Source organism: Schistocerca cancellata, chromosome 4, assembly GCF_023864275.1.
Source record: "Schistocerca cancellata isolate TAMUIC-IGC-003103 chromosome 4, iqSchCanc2.1, whole genome shotgun sequence".
Classification (NCBI taxonomy): Eukaryota; Metazoa; Arthropoda; class Insecta; order Orthoptera; family Acrididae; genus Schistocerca; species Schistocerca cancellata.
Genome location: NC_064629.1, coordinates 747,135,989 through 747,161,158, shown reverse-complemented (window position 1 = coordinate 747,161,158; position 25,170 = coordinate 747,135,989). Strand labels below are relative to the sequence as shown.

At 37.1% G+C, this 25,170-nt stretch overlaps 1 protein-coding gene across 1 annotated transcript in view; it reads left to right on the top strand.

The window, feature by feature from the left end:
- Positions 1–25,170, top strand: part of LOC126184085 (mitochondrial glutamate carrier 1-like) — a 185,246-nt gene that overhangs the window by 107,206 nt on the left and 52,870 nt on the right. Inside the window, exon 5 of the mRNA XM_049926440.1 lies at positions 23,424–23,517. Coding sequence (XP_049782397.1) covers positions 23,424–23,517 — 94 coding nt within the window. The remainder of the gene's footprint in view (positions 1–23,423; positions 23,518–25,170) is intronic.

Genomic DNA, 25,170 nt, shown 5'->3' with positions numbered 1-25,170 from the left:
AAACCTTTCTATTATTAAAGTTATGTGAACACAATATGTCAACAAAATCTTAAGAATACATCATATATTCATGTGCTTCAAACCAGAATTTAGCACCGCTTTCTAACACAAGATAGTTTCAGTTAAATGTGATGCACAATGTTCCCTTTGTGCGTCAAATACTATGCAGGTGCCCGTAAATTTCCTTAGGAGAAACAGATCATTAGGTGTATAATTAACCTGTTCTTAAGTTTTCTGATCAGCCTAGTTGTTTATAACATAACAAGAAATAAGATTTTTGTGTGTTTATCATGGTGAGAAAACTTGGCTTAAATAGGTCAAGCAGTAGGAGGAGAAAGGACAAAAGCAATAAAAAAAGGATATTCATTGTTGCAGTAGTTATATAGCAAATAGTGATATAGACTGAATCCCTGACAAGGGAAATTCCCCATTGCACCCCCTCAGTCTTAGTGGTAAGCTGGTCCAGTAAATAGCCTGTCAAAAACTGGACCCAGATAAAGCATGAAAACAGGAAAAAGGTGTACTGAACTGTGAAAAATGAAGCAAAATAGAAATGGTGAACAGTCAAAGCTCAAGATGTGCAACATCAAATGACTAGCAAGAACCATGATGTCGTGGCTATGTGGTCATGGTGTCAGACTGCAAAGCGGGAGATCCGTGTTCAAACCACCTCGTGCCCCATTTCCCCCTCTCCCCTCCCTCCACCACAAATTTATGAACTGCCTGTCTGGCCATTGACATGTTTGTTCTCCTTCTGTAGTCTTGGCAGTTGTCATATATAGAAGAGGTGCCTCGTACACAGCAAGGAACACAACAAGTGGGTGTGGACTATGTTACAGTGAAGGAATTGATCAAAATTTCCAAAATGGAATGCAAGAGGCATAATGTGTAGTACTTGCATAGAATAAATGTGAGGTCCATACATCTGGAGGTCGCTTTGTTACACGTCACTGTTGCAAACGGACATTACTCTTTGATACAGAGACAAGTTTGAATACAGTGAACAGACATGTCAGTGAGCATATGGACTGTTCATAATTGTGTGCGGGGAGGGGGGGGGGTGTCAGAGGGAAATTTGAACCTGGATCTGCCCCCTTCACAGTTAAACACCATGACCATGACACCATGGTCATTCAGATTAGCTATATGCTGCACATATTGATCTTCAACCATTCACTGTTTCTATTTTGCTTCTTTTTTCCACAGTTCAGTACACCTCTTCCTGTATTTCATGCTCGATCTGTGTTCAGTTTTTGATAGGCTATCCAGTAGGCCACCTTACCACTAAATCTGAAGGGGTACAATGAGGAGTTTCCCATTTGGACTTACTTGATAATAATGACCTTATTATTAAAATGTCAAAATAGGCCGAAAGAATGTTGTCAAATTTCCCCTGTCATAACTATTGACAAACTTGTTTCTTTCATTGTCCAGGCCACACAACAGGAAGCAGTCTGAATCTGAAGCACACAGACTAGTGTGTGGGTGAAGGTTTGGCAACTGCAGGCATTTGCTGAGACTACTGACCTCATAGGATTAGCAGAAAATGTGCTGTGCCTCCTGAATGGGCCTCACGCGTCCACTTCAGTCATAGCTGTCGGTCCTAAAGTAATTTTGAACAGATGGTACAGGGAGGAAGAAAAGGCACCACATTTGGAGGTTGACATGTGATTCATCACCCAGATTCTAAACAAAAGTTTATCTAGGAAAATCAGATTGGGTACACTTCAAAAACCCGTGTGAAAATGAGGAGCTGGCAATACTGTCGCATCATGCAGCACATGAGAACATAGAGGAATGTGTATAACCCTACACTACCTTACCAATTCATATAGCTCACTGAGTAGACTGCTGGAGCATGAAGCTCACATCCACATTGGAGCTATGGTTTGAATCTTTGTCTGTTCCCTAGCTCTTGTCATTTATAGGCAGAATGTCATTTTGTCATGTGACAGGTTACTGTCACATGACAGTGGGGTCCATTAAACTGCATGCATTTGTCTACCAACTGTGCATTGCATAAACATGACTGGTCCTGTCAAACTGATGTAGAGCATCCACCTGATGGAGTACACCAAACGATGAATACGTCGAACATGCTTTTGATGCTGTGTGGATCTAATAACAAAGAAGCAGCAGCAGCAGCTGCTGCTGCTGCTGCTGCTCTTATGTAAGCTACATGATAACCTCAAAGCTGCCATCCCAGTGAGAATGTTTTTTATCACCTGGAGCAATGCATTCAAGAAACCAGTAATCTTCATCCACAAGTAATGGGTAGACATCATCCAAGGGCAACATGTACTCCAAAAACAGAGGATGTGGTTCTTGAAACATTGACCTCAGCAGAGTGCCTGTGATATTGCAAGGCAGTTCCAGAGATTGCAAAGACTGGCCATTGAAGTGTTGCAAGATGAGGAATTGCATCTGTATCATTACATGTCAACTCAAACCAGTGGCCTGAAGACCAAATTCAATGAGTACAGTTTTGTGAATTACTTTTGCACCAAGTGGAAGATAGCAAACATTTTGTAAATTATGTGATATGGACTGACAAATGTAGCTTCACTCGGGAAGGTATTATCAACCTTCCCAACAACCATTATTGGTCGGTACACAACCCACATCGTCAGTGAAGGTAGCTTTCAGGAGCACCATTGCATAAACCTACAGGCTGGAATTATGAGAGGAGTACTTTTGATTCCTTGCCAGTTGCCAGACAAGTTGAATGCACCTCTGTGTCGTACATTGCTTTGCAATATGATGCCTGGTGTATTAGAAAATGTTCTACTTGGTGTTCAGCAACAGCTATAGTTTCAGCGTGATGGTTCATTGCCACACTTTGAAATGAATGTGCGTAACTATTTAAATGAAGTATTTCCAGGGAAATGGATTGCTTGTGGAGGTCCAATGTTTTAGCCTCCATATTCTCTGGACCTTAATACCACAAATTTTTATTTGTGGGGACATTTAAAGAAACAAGTTTATAGTACTCCACCTTTGGATGTACATGATCCAACGGCTTGCGTGCATGCCACTTCGGCAATGGTGGATGCACGTGTTGTGTAGGGTCCAGCAAAGGACAATCCAGCAAGTGTTGAAGTGTTTGCAAATGCAAGGTGTTTGCTTTGAACCTGTTCTCTGAAGTGAATGTTGCTCATACATGTATGTAGTGGCTCTGTGAAGGTAAGCCTGGACGTCAAAGATACTGAATGGAATTGTTGTGCTTACCGTAATGTGCAATATAGTGTAGCCTACATATTGGTTTTGTACCTATTGGCTATAGACAATGGAACTGTATACACTATTGTTTTCTATTGGTGTTTTTTGTGTTACAGGCGAAACAGTGTTTGTTTACATCTGTAAGAAGTTCTTATTATGTCTTAATGTTTAAATAAAGATAACAGTAACAAAGAAATACATAAGATACCATATTGTGGAGGTATAACTTGGATGCAGTTTGATGCTTTAACTTCAAGTTGTCACGAACATAAGCAAGTACCCATATCCTTTCCCCATGATATTGCCTCATCGTCAGAGCTCCAGCAAAGTGCATAGTTCATGCTACCTGTTTGTGGCCACACTGCATGCAGTTACAGCTTTGTCAGAACCTTGAGATTTTTTTTTAAATCTATTTCTATTGAACTGGTTAGCAGGACTACATTTTGCTGGATTCGCTTTTTTCTTTGGTTGGGATGAGGGATCATTTCCCAACTGCCAAGTGTGGCATTTTTTTTTCTTTGCCCTGTAGAAATGACAGGAAGATTCTTTTTGTATGTTTCAATGTTTGTTCTTGTCATCATCTGAAATCCTCTTTCACGGCACTGTTTTGACTAATATAGGTCAGCAGTGGGGCAGTCCTGACAACAATTAAAACTAAAAAGTAAGTCCAGGAGTTAAGTAAAAGCTTAGTTGATAAAGTACTTGCAAAACCTGATGTAATTCCATGGAGTTGTTTAACTTCTTATTTTGCCATTGCAGCATCTACATTTATGTAAACAACCCAAAGTTCCTCACTAAATCACATGTATCCTGAGTAACAAACACAACTCGGTAAGCAGGTGACTGTAATCTGGAAAAAAATATTTATTGACCATAAATACGCCCACTGTGATGCATCAGTGAGCAGACAAGCCATCAGTCTTCTGAAGCATATCCCCCCATGCTGGAGCAGAAACGTTGTGCAATGTGTGTTTCCTGAACAAATTCTCATTTTTTGAATGAGAGGAGAAAGCTGTCAGCAGTTGGCCTTTACATACCTCATCTGTCAGTGAAGCCCCCCCCCCCCCTTTCCCATCCTCTTTTTAGAAGTGACCAACAGCTGAATTACAAAATGTATCAGCTGAAAATAAATTGTTCCAGTTAATTGTTAATAAGGTCATGCCACAGTGGTAAATTCAATGTTACAGTCGAATACAAATACTCTTATTTCAAGCAACTCTCGCTGCTTTTATGATAAAAGCAAATTACACTTGGTGTTGTATTAAATGTTTCTGTTTATTGCAGAGAAAATGACTGTTTTAAGAATACTATAGCCAGTAGTGGAGGAATCAAGTCAGTATACAGCAAAAACTTTTGTTCATACAGTTCTTCACAGAAAGTTAAGAAATTTGATTTGAACTGCACAGTGATTTATTTATTGGGTGTAGTTCTGTTTGGAGGCCCACAAACTGACACATCCAATCAGTTAAAGAGAGACCAACAATTCAATTTCTGATGCAGTGTGGGATTTGTCATATAGTGCCACAGGTGAAAGTTGGGTGAAATGTCAGGGAGACTGCTGTGCCTAGTGGGAATCAAACACTGAGGATTTGTGATTTGACAGTTATCCACACAACCATGTAGGCTAGTTTACTCAAAAGATAGTTTGCAGCCAAGTTATGAAACCTATTTTATTATGCACATTTGTATGCCCCATAAGAGTCTCACAAACTGCTGCAATTATACAAAAAGCATATAATGTGGGTAACACTGGAAACTGGTCTCACATGCTGTCCAAAATGAGGTAAAGTATTGGTCCCTGGTCCTTGAGGAGCTCCATACACCATAATGTTAAAGATATCATGTCAGAGCAACAAATAAAAATTACTGCCAGGTGTGAATGACTGGGAAATTCTCTCTGAGCTGTGAACCTGAAACACACTTACTTCCTCTGATGTCCCATGGAAAGAGAGACTGTGCAATAAATGAAAATGGCTGCATGCAATGCTTTATTGAGGGAATAAGATACATTTGGCCCACAATGATGTGTGTTTCAGTAGTGTTCATGGCCATCATCATCATCATTGTTGTTGTTTACATTAGCAATAACAACTGTTACATGATTTTGCTCAGTTAGTCATTTCAGTTAGTCATTTCAGTAGGGGCGCCAGAATGACCTTACACTTTAGACAACTGTTCAGATAACATTTTCGCACTGAGTGTGGAGTGCTTCTGTATGCTTTAAATTTGGCACACACACAAATTCACCCATTCCAGCAGCTAATGCTGTCTTCTGGTAGGCTATATAAGAAGTTTAATGAATCATGATGGCTGATTTAGTCTTTCAAATATATGGTTCCATTACTTTTTAATGCATAGCTCACCCATTACTGAAAATTGGTTCGTACTTCACGTAGTAGTTCATGATTTTACAAATCAAAATTTGCCCAAGCTTCTCTCCACAAAACAGCATTTCCAATTTGGTATGCTTTGATGTAGCTCAATGCATACAAATGCTGTTGCTGAACACAAGCAATGCTGAATGCTTCCTTGCACAGTGCCGCTGCATGTTTAACAGTTATTATAGGCTACATCAGAACCAAATGGCATGTTTGTAAAAAGTACACATGAAAGGCAAGCTTTCTCTCTCTATTTCTGCGCCAGAATGCATACTCATGTTTGGTGCTTCTTTCTTTTCCTATGATTTTGCATTTAAAAGACTTGATCAGTTTTTTTTTTACATAATATTACTCTTTAATGTGCATTCACATGGCAATGGTCATGAAATAGGTACTTAGCATGATGTAATTTCGATATTTCATAGTAGTTCAACATCTCAGTGAAGCAGAAGACACATAAGAAACCATGTCATGTCCATAGCTGTCCTTGACATCTGTGTGGATCTTGACGACTTACAGACCTCTCCAACATGTGTTGTATTTTGTCAAGGGATTTCATAATGAGCATGTATCATAGCCATGTCTTTTCGCAAACTCCCCAGAGAGTATGTTTAAAATCTTGTTGGGATATTATTTCCACCTACTAAAATGTGTATTCTGTTAATGTAACATCCCATGACTAGGAATGCTGTGGACTTCTTAAATTGCGCATATGATACTTGTGCAGCCTTTCATTGTAACCACCATCACCTGATATGTGTGAGAGAATTGTGGGACCCAATACAAGTGAAGGAAAAACTGCCTGACATGTTCATAGAACTGTCTGCAGGCTACCCAGTGTCTTTTCACCTATTGGGATTCTTAGGTTTAAATGGTCTTCATAATACGTACAACCACTGCTTGATTTGTTAAAAAAAATCCACTACTGAGACATTGCGGGAGGGTGTTTTTCAACACTATTTCAGTGCCTTTCTGTTGATGTGAAACATGTGAATACATTTGTACTGGTAAAAAATGAAGTTTTATCAAAGCTCACATCAAAATCTGCAGTTCTGATTGTTTCTTCTTCTTTTTTTATTTTAGTTGGCAGTATCTGGTACTAATAGAAATATTTCCTGAAGCCAGCAACGTGCTGCATCCTGCAGTATGGTTTTAACAGACATAGTGATGGGTCTCCTTCTACATTCCATATATCTCTGTTTTCTTTAAATGTGGTTCTATTCTGTTTGATGGGCGTCTGGTAGCTTTTGCATTAAATTATGATGCTGCACAAGTCGGTAATGCTTTTCAGCTCCTTTGGGAACTCCTCGAATGTCCCAAGTGCTCACCTTTTCGCTACCCATTGTGATTCTGGTGCATACAAGACATAGTGAAAAATGTTGACTGCCCATAGAACGTTGTATCTTCTTGATGTTGAATTTGAGTGTGACGGTAAAGTTGTGTGGACATGTATAAAAAGACTAGGTGAAATAAAGTTAAGTGTTGGATATTTTTACTGGCCACCTGATTCTGCTGTGATGTTTTAGTCATAGGCAGAACATCTCAGTCAATAGTGTCGAAGTACGCAGATTGTGCAGTATTAGTTGGAAGCAATTTTAACCTACTGAGTATACACTTGTATATCTATGGATTCATTGCAGGGAGTATAGACTGATAGTCTTGCAAAGTTCTTTTGAACACGGTTTTCTGAAAACTGTCTTGAGCAGCTGGTTTGACAGCCCACATGCAGTGGAAATATTTGACCTTGTAGCTACAAACATGCGTGACCTGATCAACAGCATCAGTATAGAGATGGGGATTAGTGATCGTAATGTCGTCATAGTGACTTTGATTACTTAAGTTAAAAAATCAGTCAAGAAGGCTAGGAGAGTATCTGTGCAAGAAAGAGCAGATAGTTTTTAGCTTCCCACTTACACAGTGAATTGACATAATTTAGTTCCTGTACAGTGGATGTAGAGGAATTATGGTCTAAGTTCAAGCAGACTGTGAATCGTACTACTGAGAAGTATGTGCTGAGTAAGTGCAATAAGAATGGAAAAGACTCATCATTGTTTACAGCAAAATTTGAAAAATGATGAGGAAGCAAAGGCTGTTGCATTCTCTGTTCAAAAGAGAATGTTTCTTTAGTGTTAGTGTGGCACGTACAGCTTTCCAGTTTTTGGATATGGATCTTTCATCGAGCAAGCAGTTGTATATGGTTGTTAAGTATGGGGCTATTGTATCAACACACTCTGAAAGGAATGTAATTGGTATAGAATGTGGACTGGAGGACTTGCCTTCATTAAGTAATTTAACATGCTACGCTAATCAGATATGTTTCTAAGCTACTCATGTTTGCAGCAGTTCTGAACTACAATTCTGGAATATTTACTTAATCTTATTTGGTGAAGGAATGTCAGAAAACAATGTTCAGTAACTACACTTTAGTGGCACTGTCATCGGTAACATTATGTTCACTATCGTGTAGTGAAGGTATTGATTGTGTCTTGCCGCTGATGTACTTCACATATGAGCAGAATTTCTTTGGATTTTCTGCCAGATTACAAGACAGTTTTTTTTTTTTTTTTTTTTTTTTTTTTTTTTTTTTTTTTTTTTTTTTTTTTTTTTTTTTTTGGAAACTATTAAAAAGCATCACTCACTGAAGTTCATATTAAATTTTGATCTTCTATAAAACTGCCAGTCTTGGGGATTTCGCGTTCTTTTAAATCTGATATTTTTTCGTGGCTTCTGCAACAGTGTTCTGACCTGGTTATTGTACCATGGGGGATCAGTTCCGCATCTTATTAATTTATTTGGTTCAGATATTGCAATTGCTGTTCATACTATTTCTGTGAATTTAAGCCACATCTACTTCCACATAGTTAGTTTGGAAGAAATGGAGACTGTCTCTTAGGAAGGTAAGTGAGTTTTTATCTGCACTTTTAAATAGCTATATTTCACTTTTGGGGGGGGGGGGGGGTGCACTATGGTATTACGTCTCACTACGATGAACTTTTGTTCACTAATCCATGTATCCATCATAATGCTCTGAGCTCCTGAAGTAATTGTTCAAAACCATTTTTGGAGAAAGCATTTAGTATCGTGCACTAGCCACAATTGTCTTCACTGTATACAAACAGATAGCTGAGATGTCCTCATATCTGAATTCACGGAAATAGTGCATACTGTTTTGTGAGATACCTTCCCTCTGATTGTCACATAATATGTATCTTTTTAAGTAAAACCTGCCTTGTCCTGTGTAATTTCTTACACAGTGATGTTTCCAGAACATAATATTCAGGTGCTGTTGGTGTGAGTTCATTACATTTTACAATTAGTTGAATGAAGATGTGTAATATTAAAAGGAATTAATAAATTTATTTAGCTGTTGGTGATTCTGTGACAGTTGTATATTATTTTGTCTTGCTTTCCATGTGTATATGTGGTGTTTACTTATCTATTTATTAATATTTCATGTTATTAAAAACTTTTGGTGAAAACTTCATTTAATAAAGTAAACTCATTTTTGTCATTCTTTCTATAAAATTTCTCAACCTTACATTGTTGGCTTCAAAAGACAACACCACAGTACGGCTGATTTTTTTTTTTAAAAATCAATGTTTTGGACTGAAACAAGTTGAATTGTACTTGATGCTGTAACACATTGCAGAAATAAATAACATAATTTAAAACATAAATTTGAAAATACAATTTTACTCTCTGTGAAGCAGTGATTCTATAAAAATTTTCTAAGTGGAAACATGTACAGGGTGACAATTATTGAACTATATGGAAAGAAACGTAAATTAGTTACAAACTAAAGATATCATAACCTAAATCTGAATATGTTCAATATGCTTGCCATCATTGGCAGTGTGATGCAGATGAATAGTGAAATTCTGCGTAACCCGCAGAAGTGTCGGAACATTGATGTTATTGATGACCTCCTGAATGGCTGTTTTCAGCTCAGCAATGGTTTTGGGGTTATTGCTGAACACCTTTCCTTTAATATAATCAAACACTCTCCTGCTTCGATGGGGTCGAGCTATCTTGCATGAACCACATCTTGTCAAAATCAGGGTCACTTTGAATAATGGGGATGAAGTCATCTTCCAAAACCTTCACGTACCATTTGGTACATTCAAGAAGTATCGCACTGATTATTCCATGACTGGACATTGCTCACGACACAGTCACCCGTTGAGGGTGAAGAAACTCCTTGATTGCATAATGAGGATTCCCTAAATGTGGCAATTTTGCTTACTGACAAATCCATCCATATGAAAGTGGGCTTTGTCACTAAATCGAACCATATTCACATACTAATTCCTTCATGCCCTGCAGCCAACCATGCAGTTTGAATCTCCTAATGCAAACCGTTCAGAAGTTACGACGATTTTATTTCATATAGTTCAATAATTGTTGCCATGTAATTTGTGACTAGAACTGAAAATATACTTCTTATACTGCTCTCTAAGTCTATTTAGAAATCTTAAGACTTTATTATGCTGAAATAAGTAAATAAATATTTGATTTATCAACAGTATTAGAATTTATTCTTTCTTGTGCAGTTTCAGATATATTACGATATGATCCCCTTACGAGGATTTTATCTTCTTCACCATCATGCGTAGAACCTGTAGAGTAGTTTGTATATGTGATTCTTCTATAAGCATGGCCAGAGTGATTCTTGCATGTTCTGTTACTGCTGCATGAGGATCTACATGTTGCAGTGGTGTTTAGTATTGCTTACCACAGTTCCTGATGTGCCTTTTCATGTAAAATGCAATTGTTTCCATTTCTGTTAACTAAGTCAAGAATTCCCATGCCTCAGTTTACTTTATCTTTTTTGGGTCTGTTTGGTTTTTTCAAATCCTTTTGCCACAAAATTGTTGAGTTTGCCCAGTGTGTATGAAGGCTGTAGTTTGGAATGGCCACTTTAAATAATAAATGAGCTTCTGAATCACAACAATAAAACATTTTTACATGTACGATTCGATGCATGATTTTTGTAAGGCTGTGACTACAAAACATTGAGTTTGTTTATAACTAACTTTTATGCTATCAGTGAAGATTTTAGTTTATTAGTATTGTAGATGATGCATTGTGGGAATTGATTTCTGTTTCCAAATGTGATTTTCTCTGTGTACTATGCCATTTTTTTTCATGATGTTTTCGTGTGTGTGTGTGTGTGTGTGTGTGTGTGTGTGTGTGTGTGTGTGTGTGTGTGTGTGTGTGTGTGTGTGTGTGTGTGTGTGTCTGAGAGAGAGAGAGAGAGAGAGAGAGAGAGAGAGAGAGAGAGAGAGACTCTGCACATACGGACCACAAGGAAACTTAAATGCAACAGAAAAATGAAGTACCTCACTCATCAAAACCATCATAAAAATTGCATAGTACACAGACAATAATGCACCTGAAAATGGGAATCATTTCCTGAAATGTGTTGTTCAAAATATAAAGAAAAGAAATAGTATCTGGTAGCAGAAAAGTTACTTACATATAAACCCATTATAGCATGTAGTTACCTTTTTCACATAAGAAATATTCTTAATTACGTTTTGTCCTTTTACAATTTCAATTGTAAACATGTTGGAATGAAATTTTTGTTATGTTCCAGCAGTGTATGTAGTCTGAAAGAAACTTCTGTAACAAGCTCAAAAAACTGAGAGATATACTAGAATTCAGACCATAATCTCTGCAGAGATACCAATTTTCTAGCACTCTGTCAAATAGTTTTAACATGTTAGAAGGCTTTGTAATTAGTTAGAAATAAAAAGACCAAGAGAAAGAAATGCATAACAAAATGGAGTTAAAAGTATGGTTTTCCACAAATATTTTTGAGACTTCAGGTGCTGTGGTTACCACCTGGATTTTCAACTACTCACCAGATTTGTTTTCAGAGCACATGTTCTCAAAGACCATCTGATCACATTGATTAGTACATTCCGTCCATAGCTTGTATCTAATCTAACTCCAACAACAGTAATTGCTAGTCTAATTTTTGTATTAATATGTTTAATTGTGCATTGACAGTTTTATCATATTTATAATGTTACATGTTTTGTTGTTGTTGTTGTTGTGGTATTTGAAGATCTTTTAAAACATTTTCATTTAGTGGGTAAAGGAAATTTTAAAGATATTATGTTATTTTTAAATATTTGTTTATCTATTGACACAGTTGTTTGCCCAGTACAGTTTATAAGATATTTGAGAGTTCTGCAATAACCCTTGGAAAAAATGTTACTGTTTCTGTTACATTTGATTGCACTAATCTCTATATAGTTTTAATCAAATATTGCTGCTCAGTATGAAGATCCAGTTTGCTGCATGTAGTCTGTTGTTGCTGTTGTTGTTGTTCAGTGCATCTTGGTAGAATTTGCACACGACCCCCTTCCCTTCTTTTTTTTTTTCCACAGGCTACCTTGCAGTTACTCTGACTAAATAAGTGGCATCTCTACCAGTACAGCTCGAGTTTACTTTGTGTGTGTGTGTGTGTGTGTGTGTGTGTGTGTGTGTGTGTGTGTGTGTGTGTGTGTGGCACTTCTGACTTGTAACTGGCATACTAACACTTTTTACTGTCCATCTCTTTGGCTGTTTCAATGACATTGATAGTTTGCAAGTATCTAGGTTTGCATCCGTGTTGTCATTTTCTTTTCACAATATTTAGGCAACTTCTGTAATTGCCCTCCTCAGACACTCGCTGTTTGGACTCCCAACCACACAGGTAAAAAATGCTCGCGCATGCGGCCACACACTCTCTCTCACTCCTCTCTCTCTCTCTCTCTCTCTGCCGGTTGAAAGTTTTCAGACAAGAGCAACGAAAGTTGGCTTAGACCATTCTGCATTGGTGTATGTGTTTCATTGTATTGAGCAAACTGGTGCCAATGGAAATGTTTCGTAATCTTGAAAACCCTAAGTAACATTACACTGAGAAGATCATTTCATATGTGTACAAAGTAAACATCAGAGGACTTGCATTGTGCCTGAAATTCCCAAGGAAGTAAACTGTATGTGAGCAGCTCCACACTATGTCTCCATGAAAAAGGTTTAAAGTTTGTATAATAGCCAAAAAAAAACCTTTATTACACCAACAAAACAACATGAAACAATTGCAATGGGCACAGCATCATAAAAACTAGTGTGCAGCAATGGTCCAAGGTGTTGTCACAGACGAATTTTTAAATTTGAAGTACTTGGAAGCCACCATTGAAGATTTGTTCGTTGACTTAGTGGAGAACATATGAAAAGTAATTATGCGACACCAATGGTGAACCAAGGTGAGGGGTCGATCATAGTATGGGGATGTTCTGTGTGTGATAAAGTAGGTGACCTAGGGGGAATTAATGGAACAGTAAGAAAGGAAGGATATCCCAGGATACTGATCAGCAATGCAGTTCCATGTAGCAAGAGACTTACTACTAGTGGGTTTGTTCTGGAGGAGGACTGTGACCCCAGGCTTGGTTCTAAATTATGCAGAGGGTACATAAATAGAAAAGAGAAATGTGGGGAAACTGAATAATATGATTTAGCCAAGTCAGTCACCTGACTAAAATCCCATTGAGTTCTTATGGGACGAACTTGATAGGGAGGTCAGAAAACTGAAGTAATCTAATGTTGAAAATCTGTGGAATAAGTATTGTTGGAGTGTAATATCTGCAAAAAGTTTACAAAATCTTATCTCCAGAATTCTGAGAGTTGTGCACCTGTTCTGAAGGCAAGGGGTAGATACTTTGAAGAGGTAAAATCTAAGTCATGTTATATTATATGTAATGACAGAGAGACAATATTTATTTTATCGGTCTGTTTACCTTTTACAATGTTTTTGTACATAGAACAAAAGGATAAAGCTGCTTTTCACAGGTGATTGAAAACTTTTGACTGGTGGTGTAATGTGCTGCCTTCCATTCTGGCAATTTTTATATATATATATGCCACTGTCAAATAGTAAGACTGCCTCTCAGCTATTTAGTTCATCTTAAATTTCTATGTCAAACTGAAAGAAAGAAGTTGTAATTAAGTAAATGTCATGAGTGCCTATTACCTTTCTTATATAAAAACTAAGTGCAGGATCCCATTATTTACTTGAACCCGTGAGTCTGTCCTCCTCAAGCCGCTCAAGTCTTCTCATCTGCATGCTGGTATCTCCATATTTCATTTCATGCTCAATGTCAGCTGATTTAATTTCTGCTTAAGTTAGGTATACTCTTGCATTATTTACACCTCTGTTCTCAACCATTATACTCATGTCCAACGTATGACATGCCACAATCAAAGTCCAAGATCACCGTTCACACAATACAGTAGACTTTTTAAATTCATAGAAGGGATGAATATACATTGGAAGCCATGAAATATTCGCTGGACATTCAGAGAAATGGAGTCAGCTGCTTCTTCATTGATGTTTCTCTCTGCGGGTGATGTTGGCTCATGTATGAGTATGTAGTCTTTTTGGAAACTTCATTCAGGTGTCTCCATTCATCAGTGGTGCTTTCTTTTTCTGATACCATATGTGCTCTGTGAACCTTTGTTTGAAGCACAGAACTTTTTTGCAGTGGTTGGTCATGGCTTGTGACATGGAGATAGTGATTGGCATGGGTGGGCTCCTGTAAACAAACTAGAAAGTATCCATGTTCTTTCTGTTAAACAAAATATGAAGATTGTTTTATTCTTTGACAAAACTGGGAAACAACCACTAGGGCAGGGCTATTTGTACCTTTCACAGTTTCATTGTAATCCAAACAGCAAGCTGTATCTGATGAATACAAGAAGGGAGGTTGATATTTTGTGTAAAGAAACTGACAACTCAGTTGAAAATGCGAAAACTTGTAAGCAAATTACTGTTAAATTTTTTTTGTCATATATTTATATACCAGCATAATTCTGCTTTATTATTTAATATGAAGATATTTTATGGATTCAAAAGTTGCGCATCTTACTAGCATTACTGTTCGTTTTAAATTTACTCATAGAAGTTAGGTGGATCTACTGTGTTCCAGTGCAGTGGAATTATTTCTGCATCTAAAGTTGGTTTCTGTTGTGCAGTTCACTCTACTTATGTCTCTTCATTTTTATATTCATTTTACCAGGAAAGATATACAAAATTTGAGTGTCTAGGTATATGTACTTTCACTTGCTTGCTGTTTGCATGCATCACACCACATTTGGTTATTATTTTCTAGTTTATTCAGCATTTCCAGCTATGTAAATAGCTGGAGTTTATCCTGTAACTAACAGTAAATTAAGTATCGTTATGAAAGAGGCAAGCCCTGCATCTCTAGCAACATCATGCTTTTACTGGAATAGTAAGCAATAGTAAAATAATCTTAAAATATCCAACTTCCTAATGAGAGGTTCAGGTAGGCAACATAACCAGATGTTAATGTTTTGATATTTCTTTTATGCCATTATGAGCTTTCAGTACTAGTAGTTCTACAACTTTGCAGCAAGATCCACTTCTTTCCCTTTCTCTGTTTATGATTATGACAGTGAATATTGCTGTTGTATTAATTTGTGATAACATTGGTTGCTGTGTATGTGACAAGTTAAAATACAAATAATAAGAAAATTAATAAAATATGAAGACATTATCCACCTGTCTGTAAAATATATTTGTTTGTTTAAGTAGGTGGAGAGCAACATCAAGCATACTTTTTTACTACCAATAATGTAATTACAGTAACAACTTCTGTAAATGTGTTGCCATGTTGTCCCATTCATTACATGGTTATTTATTGTAATCCCATGGAATGTAGTTAATCACTAATATTTATTGTCCACTTTCAATCATTAACACACCACAAGAGTAGATATAATAATGCATGCGTAGCAGCTCTACCCTTGGGGAACATGGTAGACTTGGTGTTAAAAACCATCAGTGTCTCTTGCTACTGTAGACATTTTATAGTAACACTGTGAAACCTAGCAAGCGTAAATGTAACATCAGACTGCCCTGCTTGGTGTAGGTAGCAAAAGTTCAGTATTGCGCAGCACATAGTGATGCAGTATCCAGTGGAACAAACAGTGGTTTCAAGTGGAGTTCACATTGTGAATGACTGGCTCAAAAAAGAATGCAAAACAGAGCAATGTTGTCATATGCATATGAGATTAGTCCATAGTGATAACTGAAAGATAGAAACAGTATAAAAGTCAATTCTCAAACACTGTATCAAATGTTACAGTCCACAAGCTTAATGTCCATGCAGGTGTCCTTTTCAGACTACAGTGAAACCCCTGTTTCACATTTTCGTCGTGTCCAGTCTTAAAAACTGTAAAACTGAGGAAAATGCACAATCGAGGAAAATGTTAAAACACCAAAATATGAGCAAAAATGGATGTAATTTGCATATATGATTAAAACTCACAGTCCTCACCAATGGCATAAAATCTGTATAAGTAAAGAAAATTAAATGTAAAATACAGTGTATATACAATAATTTGTGGCAGGGGGTTTCATCAGTTCTTAAAAAATCAGATGTGTAAGAGCAAATAAAAACTCCTCAAAAAATTGAAATTAGTATCTGGGTACAAGATAATCAAGCTATTTTCCGACAAGCTAAGACCAAAAATTACACATAAAAACAGGCCTTTTTGAGGCATCTTTCCTTTGGGTTCACCCAGAAAAAAGCAAAAATTGATGAACATGATGGGTTAACCAAATTAAACCAAAAACTGAAGTACAGTTAAAGGCAACTGAATCCAACACGTAGGGGTGGGTATTTTCCTTCTGTAGCCAATGGCAGGTTAATTGGGTCATATAAACTTCAACCCCATATACACTAAGCTCGAAACATATTTTCCACTACATGATCTGGACACCATTTGGAAACATCTCCAGAAACACCTATTCGTAGCAACGTTGGTACAGTTCAAAGGAAACAATGTTTCAGATCATCTACTGATGTCACTGCTGCATGGCGCAAGTGTATATATGTCGCATTGTGTTGTATATTGTTGTTAGGTGTTTCTTCTTCTTCTTCTTCTTCTTCTTCTCTCTTGCTGTGTTAAGTTTTTCCAGAAGCAGACAGTCGAGTTGTTATCGTTGTACCAGGCTGATGGCTGCTTCTGGAAGATATGAAGCAAGCAGTACAAGAACAACAATGAAACAAGATGCTTTACAGAATACTGCTAAGAGAGACAGCGTAGCAAACAAAATAATGTCATTTGTCATAGCTTGCTTCAAAATGTGAAACAAATACTGAAGATTCTGTAATGAATGTCCCGTTGACAAAAGACTGAAACTAACAGCATGTCTGGTTGTAATTGCTTTCCTGAAATTCCTATCATTTTTTAAAAGTATGGTGATAACCGTATTTGCCGAAATTCAAAATGGTTAGATGATAATAGAGTGAAATTTTGGAAACTAGAGCTGTCTTCCGTATTCAGTTCCCACACATAGCAAATTTTTCGCACCAGTTCTTCTGCATATGTATTCCCTCACCAAAGAAGACTACTGTATGCAAACCAACAAATAGATTTATTACGACGACTAATCAGATTTTGCCAAATATTAACAAATACAATACAAACTCTCTATCAAAATAAAATTGTAGTTTTAAAACTAATTGTGATATTGTTTGATAAATGCAACGTTATTGTGTAAAACTACGAAACACTGAGAGGTGCTTATGGTCTTCAGAACCCAGGTCATGATAAATGAATTAAAAAAAAAAGTAGAATGAATGACAATGACATCTTTCATTGTGTTTACGTCAACCTTTGAATATCAATAATGTAGACATGATGTGGCAGACAATACAAAAACAACACTACCACTAGCATTGCTGACGATGCGAATACACTGAGAAATGGTTACTGCCAGTGTGGACAGAAACGGAGACAAGAAACAGTCTGAAACAGATGCTATGCGCTGTAGGAAATAATCTTTCAGGCAGAAAAAAATTGTCCAGTGGCAGTGTGGTTGCAGATTCTCACTACCGTATCATAATGGATAATGTCATGGTTAACTTAGTTTAAGGTTATAGGTTTGCAACCCGCTGCATGCATATATATCAGTTTCGTTATTGACATCATACAGTATGTTCTGCAATATTTGATGTTGTTAAACATTTCTATCTGGTTACAGAATGAAGGATGAAACAAATATTTGTCTGTTTGGGATTCCACCCTTCTACTTTGACCCATGACGTCATCAATAAGATAGAAATGCCTATTCTCAAGGTCTCCAATATGGCGCATATGATGTCATTACATGCACACGGCAACAAACATTAATATACACATAAATTAGGCAGTAACAACTCCCTCCAGAAATACAAACTAACAGGAGAACCATGGGAAATTGGGGGTTTTAGGGTGGGCACAAGCTAAATATAACAGAAAAAAAAACACACCACAATATCAAAACACACAAAAAAATTACAACATTCTGCTACACCAACAAAATCCAGAGGGATCGAAAACTTCCCGTGACATATATAGCTCAACTGCAACTTCGATATCACAAAACACCTACAACTACAAAAATTGGAATTTGACATTTTCCTTAACTTATACAGGTCAACTACAATTATCAATACCAAAAAATCATCTACAACTATGAAAAATAAAACCAAAACATCTCAAAAACCCAAAAATCAAACATTCCTACAAAAATTAAAACACATTGAATACTACATAAATACAGAAAACATATCAACTAAGGAAGAATAGACACACAAAAAAATCATTGCCATCAACAAATTAAGGAAAACACATACATAGAAACAAACTAACTCCTAACCACCCGCAACATTCTAACCCCAAGCAACCCACATCACCCCCCCCCTCCCCCCCTCCCCCCCCCAAAAAAAAGGCCAATAAATAAAAACCACAAAATAAATGAAAATCAATCATGCCTTACAAATCAGCAACAATTGCAACAAAAAAGGTCCTCTACAACATAATTATAAAATAACCCTCCCACCCGCCTAAATCCACAACCTCCTCCTCCCTGCTGGCATATACCAAACCTAAACTACCCACATTCGGCCTGCACATCTTACCTACAGAACAGTTCTGCACTCAGAGGCAGCACACCGCACCTGGTACACGCGGCACTCGGGGACCACAGCACGGCTATGGCACCTGCGGATGGGCTTACAACAGTCCGAACCCATCATGTGAAAATAAAGTAATTTACAACTGAAGCAGTATTCTCTACCTCTGCTATAATGCTCAGTTGTGGATATTCTTCCAATAGGATTGTTTGTATGCCACTTAAAACTCGTTTAGTCACATAAAATGTCAATAGGAAGAAAACAGGGCAAAGTCGATGGAGACAACAAGTAAGAACGTAAAATCTAGTAAATCTTACTAGGAAGAAACATAAAAACAGGGAACTTTTAGCTTCAGTCCTACAGGTTTTTCACAGGAGCTATGAATTTATGGTGTAGAATCGCAATAACTGTGAAATCGGAGAACGTAAAATGGAAGTTTCACTGTAGTCTACTACTGTTTATTCCACAGTTGTTTTGTGCATGTGGTATTTAAATTTTATTCTTAAATCTCTATGTAAAAAGTGTAATTTTTTTACTAAAATAGGTAATGCTCTTCATTTTTATGTCTGTTCGCTCCCAACAGCTGATTGTTCCTCATTTAAATGTTTACTAATAGTGTTTAACTTCTTTGTGACATAGTATCCTTCTACACTGTCCAATGACATTAATGGACCATGTCTCAAAAGCTTCAGTACAATCCCCAAAGAAAAGATGCATATTTGATTTTTACCATTGTGTCTTCCAGAATGATGATGTCACGTGGGGAATGTTAAGGAAACATTCCCCCAGACTGTAATGCTCCCTCCTTCAGCCCGGACACTCGCTTTCAGACATTTCACACTTCACACACCGACAGGCATTTATCAGACAGAGCAGAAAACGTGATTCATGAGAAAAGGCCACAGGTTGTCACTCAATGGACTTCCAATTGCTGTATCGGTGAGAAAATTCCAGCCTCTGTTGCCAGCAAACAGCAGTCGGCACAGGTGCACAAACTAGGCATCTGCTGCAGAGGCCCGTACACAGCAATGTAGCTCTTCGGTTCATCTGGGTGGGCAGTTGCTCAACAATTGCACGTCTATTCACCTGTACACATCTCTGCAGCCATCATTCGGCCACGTCATCTGTGGCCCATGGTGCACCACTGCCGCCTCAGTGCCGGTTTTGGATAGCACCATTTTACCATTCACTGTATACTTTAACCAAGGCAGTACATGAACAGTTTACAAACTTGGCCATATCAGAAAACCCGTCTTTTGAGATGTCTGATAAATTGCTCCATTTCTGCATTACAATAATGACTGTTCTGTTTCCTGTGTCCCCTGACATGTTCTATATGTCCTTCACCATTAGTGCTGCCAGTGCTGCGAGTGGTTATTGCACACTGACATCAAACGTAGGTTGTAATGTGACTGAACCGTATAATTTTGCTGTGCAGTTCCCCGCCCCCAAATTACATTTCACACTTAATTCTGTTGTCAGATCCTGGTAAGATTATTTCTTGGTTAAAATAAACTATGTTCATCCCCCCCCCTCCCCAGAGCCCAGAATATACCTGTCATGTTCGTATATTGACGAAATTTGTAGAATTTGTATAAAATTGATCAAAACTGGTTATGGTCGAAGCACAATGCGACCCTGGAAAAATCTGAAGTTGGCCTGGAAAACCTGAGAAACTCTGGGAATATTTTTTTATTTATTTTTTTAGAATCACTGGACTCACTGTAACAACAGAGGTCATATATTACTAAAAATTGTCTAGGGCAATGGGTTTCTTGTCAACACATTCCTCTCGAAGAAAGGAAGAGAAATGGACCTGAAAAGAACCAAATTGTAGTAAAAATAAAACTGACTTCATTTTACCAAATTATCTTCACGATTTCTCCATCATAAGTTCAACCGTTTGCTCCCTAAAATTTATTTCGATTTGATAATTGGTAAGTGTGGTATCATCATCATACATTGTTAAGTTGAAATACAGGGAACTAAACAGTTTGTGCACATAAAAAGTAACCAAAAATGGTAAGAGTGCAGATCACCGAGGTACTCTTCTTATGCCATTAAGAAAGCCTGACCCCTTTTTTTTTTTTTTTTTTTTTTTTTTGTGTAAGATTATTTGTTTACTACTGCACATGTAAGAGTTTAATAGTGTCTGTATCTTACCTATTTATTTTCAGGAATGTTATGTGATACTGTGTTGAAGACCTTTGTTAGATCAGCCAATATAGCACTTGTATGTTGCTTTTGTTCAAATGCCTGTAAGACAGACTACGAAATCTATATTGGATATCATGTAAGAGGCACTTCCCCACCCCACTGATTGTATATATTGTTGGAATTACAGCAGGAGGGCTATAATTTCATAGCTATTCCATATCTCCCTATCTGTGCACATGCAAATGTTAATAGGACATGCATAGAAAATACTGAGTAAAACAAAATTATTCACAAATGATGATGGTGTTTTGTTGGTGAGTCCAAAGTTCTGCCTATTCCTCGCAGATATTTACAAGAAATGGAAGCTACATTAAAGCACTTTTAAATTTGTTTCAACCTTTTCTTCTATAAGGATAGAAGCCAAAGTTATGAATTAAACTTCGTGCCAAGGCTGGGACTTGAACATGGGTCACCTGCTTATTAGGCAGACGTGCTAGCCATTAAGCCACCCTGGGATTATGGTTCACACAGCAGCCCGGAAGATAAAGTTGAGACTCGTGTCTCCAGGAGAATGTAATTACATCAGATCATTCTTTCAGCTTCTGTAACCAATTCATCTGTTTTTAGAAACTGACGATTTTGCTACTGTGCACTTCATAATGTATTATCAAAGTCTAAAGACTTTTGACAATGGAAATTAATTATTTTGCATTTAATCATACCGTACCAGACGTTAGAAAATGATGATGGCTGTACAATAAGCATTCGTTCAGTTGACAGTGGACTGCAGCTGGTTAAACAGCTGGCTGTAGCAATACTGTTAGCCAGTTTCTTTATTTGGAATTGGAAGATCTATTTCCTTAACTCCTGGATACATACAGATTCATTGATGACATCTGTCTAACTGGACTCGTTATGAAATTGAATTAGTACTTTTCTCAAATGAAGTATTGTGAATTAACCTATGCAATATTCTGAAAATAGTGTGTCATTGTAAAGAGTTGTTACAAGTGCAGTTTGTGATCTGAAAATGGTAAGCTATTGTTAACATGTCTGCAATTAGTGCAGCTGGTAAAATGAAATTTCTGAGACAAAATTTAGTTTTTCTTCCTGTTGAATCCCTCAACCACGACCACCTCTTTTTCTCGAATTTAATACTGCACCTTGTAGGCTGGGAAATGACTTCATTGAAATGACAGTTAAATGTATTCCCCACAACCAGCAAAAGCATCACAAAACAGAGAAGCTCTAAAATATATTTTGCTTGTACTCAGTAATTCTCATGTTAATCACACACACAGATAGAAATCTCCATGTTGTGCCATAGTTATGTGAGAGTAATAGACAAAGAAATCTCATATTATAATTATTTTTCTCATGAACCTGTGTATATCACATGACAGCGTTTTATATCCTGTTCCATTAAGGCTCACTGTACATTGTAATAGAAGAGAAAAATCTGCTTGGTGTTACTAACCTAAGTTATTCATCAGGATAGCGTGGCCAATTTGAAATCAGTTTATACTAAAACTTCTGTCTTCTAAAATGAGTTCTAACTGATATGGCCAGGTTGTGTGAAATTTGGGTGCCAGAACTGAATTAAATGAAATAAGTTACATCCTTAAATATGGCAGACAATATCCTTGGATGGAGCAATTGATGACTGCTGTTCTGATCATATTGGATTGCTGAAATGTATCAGATGTATTTCATCAATTAAGACATGGAAAGTGATGTAATTTACGTTGTTTTAGGTAAGTTGCTGCAAGGTTGCATTTATTTTGCGGAACTGTGATGAAATATTACAAAAGGATGGAAAAGTGATGATAACTGGCGATGTCCTATTGCAAATAAGATTCTGCATAGCTTCTAAAACCAGAACTTAAAGTACTTCCATGTGTGTGGTTTTATATCCGAGTCCTCCGTAGCTTTTTTCCCTACTTTATCATGAAGCACAGCAGAAAAGGCTGCATGCAATTGGAAATTGCAGAGAGTAACAAACACTTCAAAGCATTCACTCTATAAGACATACTCAAGTAGAACAATTAGTCGTGCACTGCTTGGGAAAAGGGAGGGGGAGGACGTGGGAATATGTGAGGAATTGCAGACATAAGGAGAGCATTGTTTGTTTCACAAGATTTTGTCTTCATGTGTAGCAACTCATTTGTTTATGCTGAGCAAATAGTTACGGCCAGTATAGTGAATATGTGACTTTGGAGGGTTTGTAGTTGTAGCTGTATTGTAGTAGTAGTAGTAGTAGTAGTAGTAGTAGTAGTAGTAGTAGTAGTAGTAGTAATTGTGGTGATGGTTAGTGTTGGTTAGTGTTTGTGGCAATGGTCCCCATATCCCCATCCACCAGTGAAGGTATTAGTTTTGTAATTCGAAATTGATAGTCATTGAGAAGACAGAATTCCATATCAGAAAATATTTTAGTCACTTGTATTATTTTCACATACTTAGTCATTTTCTTTGAATAACAGTTTCGTATTTGATGGTAGTAATAATACAGCAAGGATTTATTAACTGTTAAATACTCATTCTGTTGGTATTTTATTGTATAGAGTGGGTTACTCGTAGTTAAATCCTTATACTTAGATTTTTGAGTGAACAGTAGAAGTTAGTTTTTCAGTGTCTATGGTTTTATATGGTTGTTGTTGTTACTAAATTAGCTGTTTGAATAATATTCTAATTACAGGATCAGGAGTAAACATCCTGTTAATAACACCTGAGAAGGCAATTAAGCTTACAGCCAATGATTTCTTCAGACACCATTTATCTCCAGGAGGAGGGTAAGAAAACTGCAAGCAGTAGAGTAATTGGTTTTTAACATCAGCAAGATTGTTTCATTGCTATTATTTAGGTAGCCTGTAGTTTTTTTTACTCTTCATGTCTTGTCTTAGTTCTGCGCTCTCATGTAGAGTGGCATAATTCTCAGTGCAGCTTTTTACAGGGTTCATTAAGTTACATACAGTGACTGTGATGAACATGAATTTCTAATCCCCACATTGTGTATCAATGTCATTGGTTAAACTCCTAACCTCGCCGCAGTGACGTATGGCATGAACACTTAACATATTGTCATCTGTAACTCTTAAATTGAGAGAGGGCGTTAAACTCTGTGAACCTACTTTAGCTCTTTTCAGTAGTACAAGGCTGCACTGAAACATGTTTCACCTTCTCTCATTCATTTCCATATTCATCTATCAAAGCTAAAACTTTTTTTAAAAAAATAAGTGATTGACTTTCACATGCATTGCATCATAACAGATTGCACAAATATACATTTTTGAAGTGATAGAATTTGTTGCAACAGTACTACATAAAATTATTAATTCAGTAAACAAGAATCACCATACAGGCCTCTTCCTAGCATTCAACAAACAGAGCAAATTGATCTAATTAAGAGTTTTTTTCCATGAAGAATTGTTTTTGGATGAAAGCAGTAATGAAAGAAGATGTAAAAGGCTATTGATCAGCAGCAATGAGAGCAATAATGGAAGAAGATATAAAAGTTTATTGATCAGCAGGCAATGAAAAACAAAGGAGAGATGAAAAGGAATAAGGAAGTAAACTGAAGTGACACTGACTGCAGACACCTACAATAATATATATTAAGCCTCTGTGAGCAGGCCAGAAAACATTTGTGCATGGACCATTGAAGCTTTGTGTCTTGAAAGTGTAAAGCCTTGTCAATAGTAGGAACCTGCAGTGGACTGGAAAAAGCAGACATCTTAGTCTATGATGAAGGTACCTGGTTAAGTTTGACAGAGAAAAGAAACACACACATGACAGCAAGTGGGAAATGAGCATGCAGTCAAGAGTGGCTAACAGTTTGAATCAACCTCTGTTGCAGTGCCCTGTAAGTTCTGAACAAGTGGCTGAACTTTCTGGTGATACCTAGTTGTCACGAAAGAAACAGACTATCGTGTCTGTAGATGATTCACTGTGTCACCTACCATAGGCACATGTGGAGTAGGGTAGACCAGGAATAGTGTGCAAGAACAAATGTAAAGATACTATAAGAAAACATTCTGAAAGAACATGCCACTGTGAAGTTAAAAGAAAGAAACTGCAGCATGGTTCTCATACACGTAGACCTGTGAAGCATGTGGGTTGTAATTGAGCCAGAAGAAACATTTTTCCTGCTTCAGTGATAGGAAGAGTATCAAATTTTCTTACACAAAAGCTGTGACCTCTGGCGGGCCACACAATCATACATTGCAGTTTCCACTCAATTATCATAATCATAAAAGAAAAATATATCTTGTCTACTGACCTCAAGATGAGCTTCCATTTGATGTTTTTATTTAAAAATGCATCAGTAGAAAAGACAATGGATATTTTGCAGTCATTTGTTATTTCAGACTTGTGTAACCAATTACAACAATGAATAATTAAAACTTATTTTAAGTGAGAGGTACATTTTGTGATGTGGTCAATAA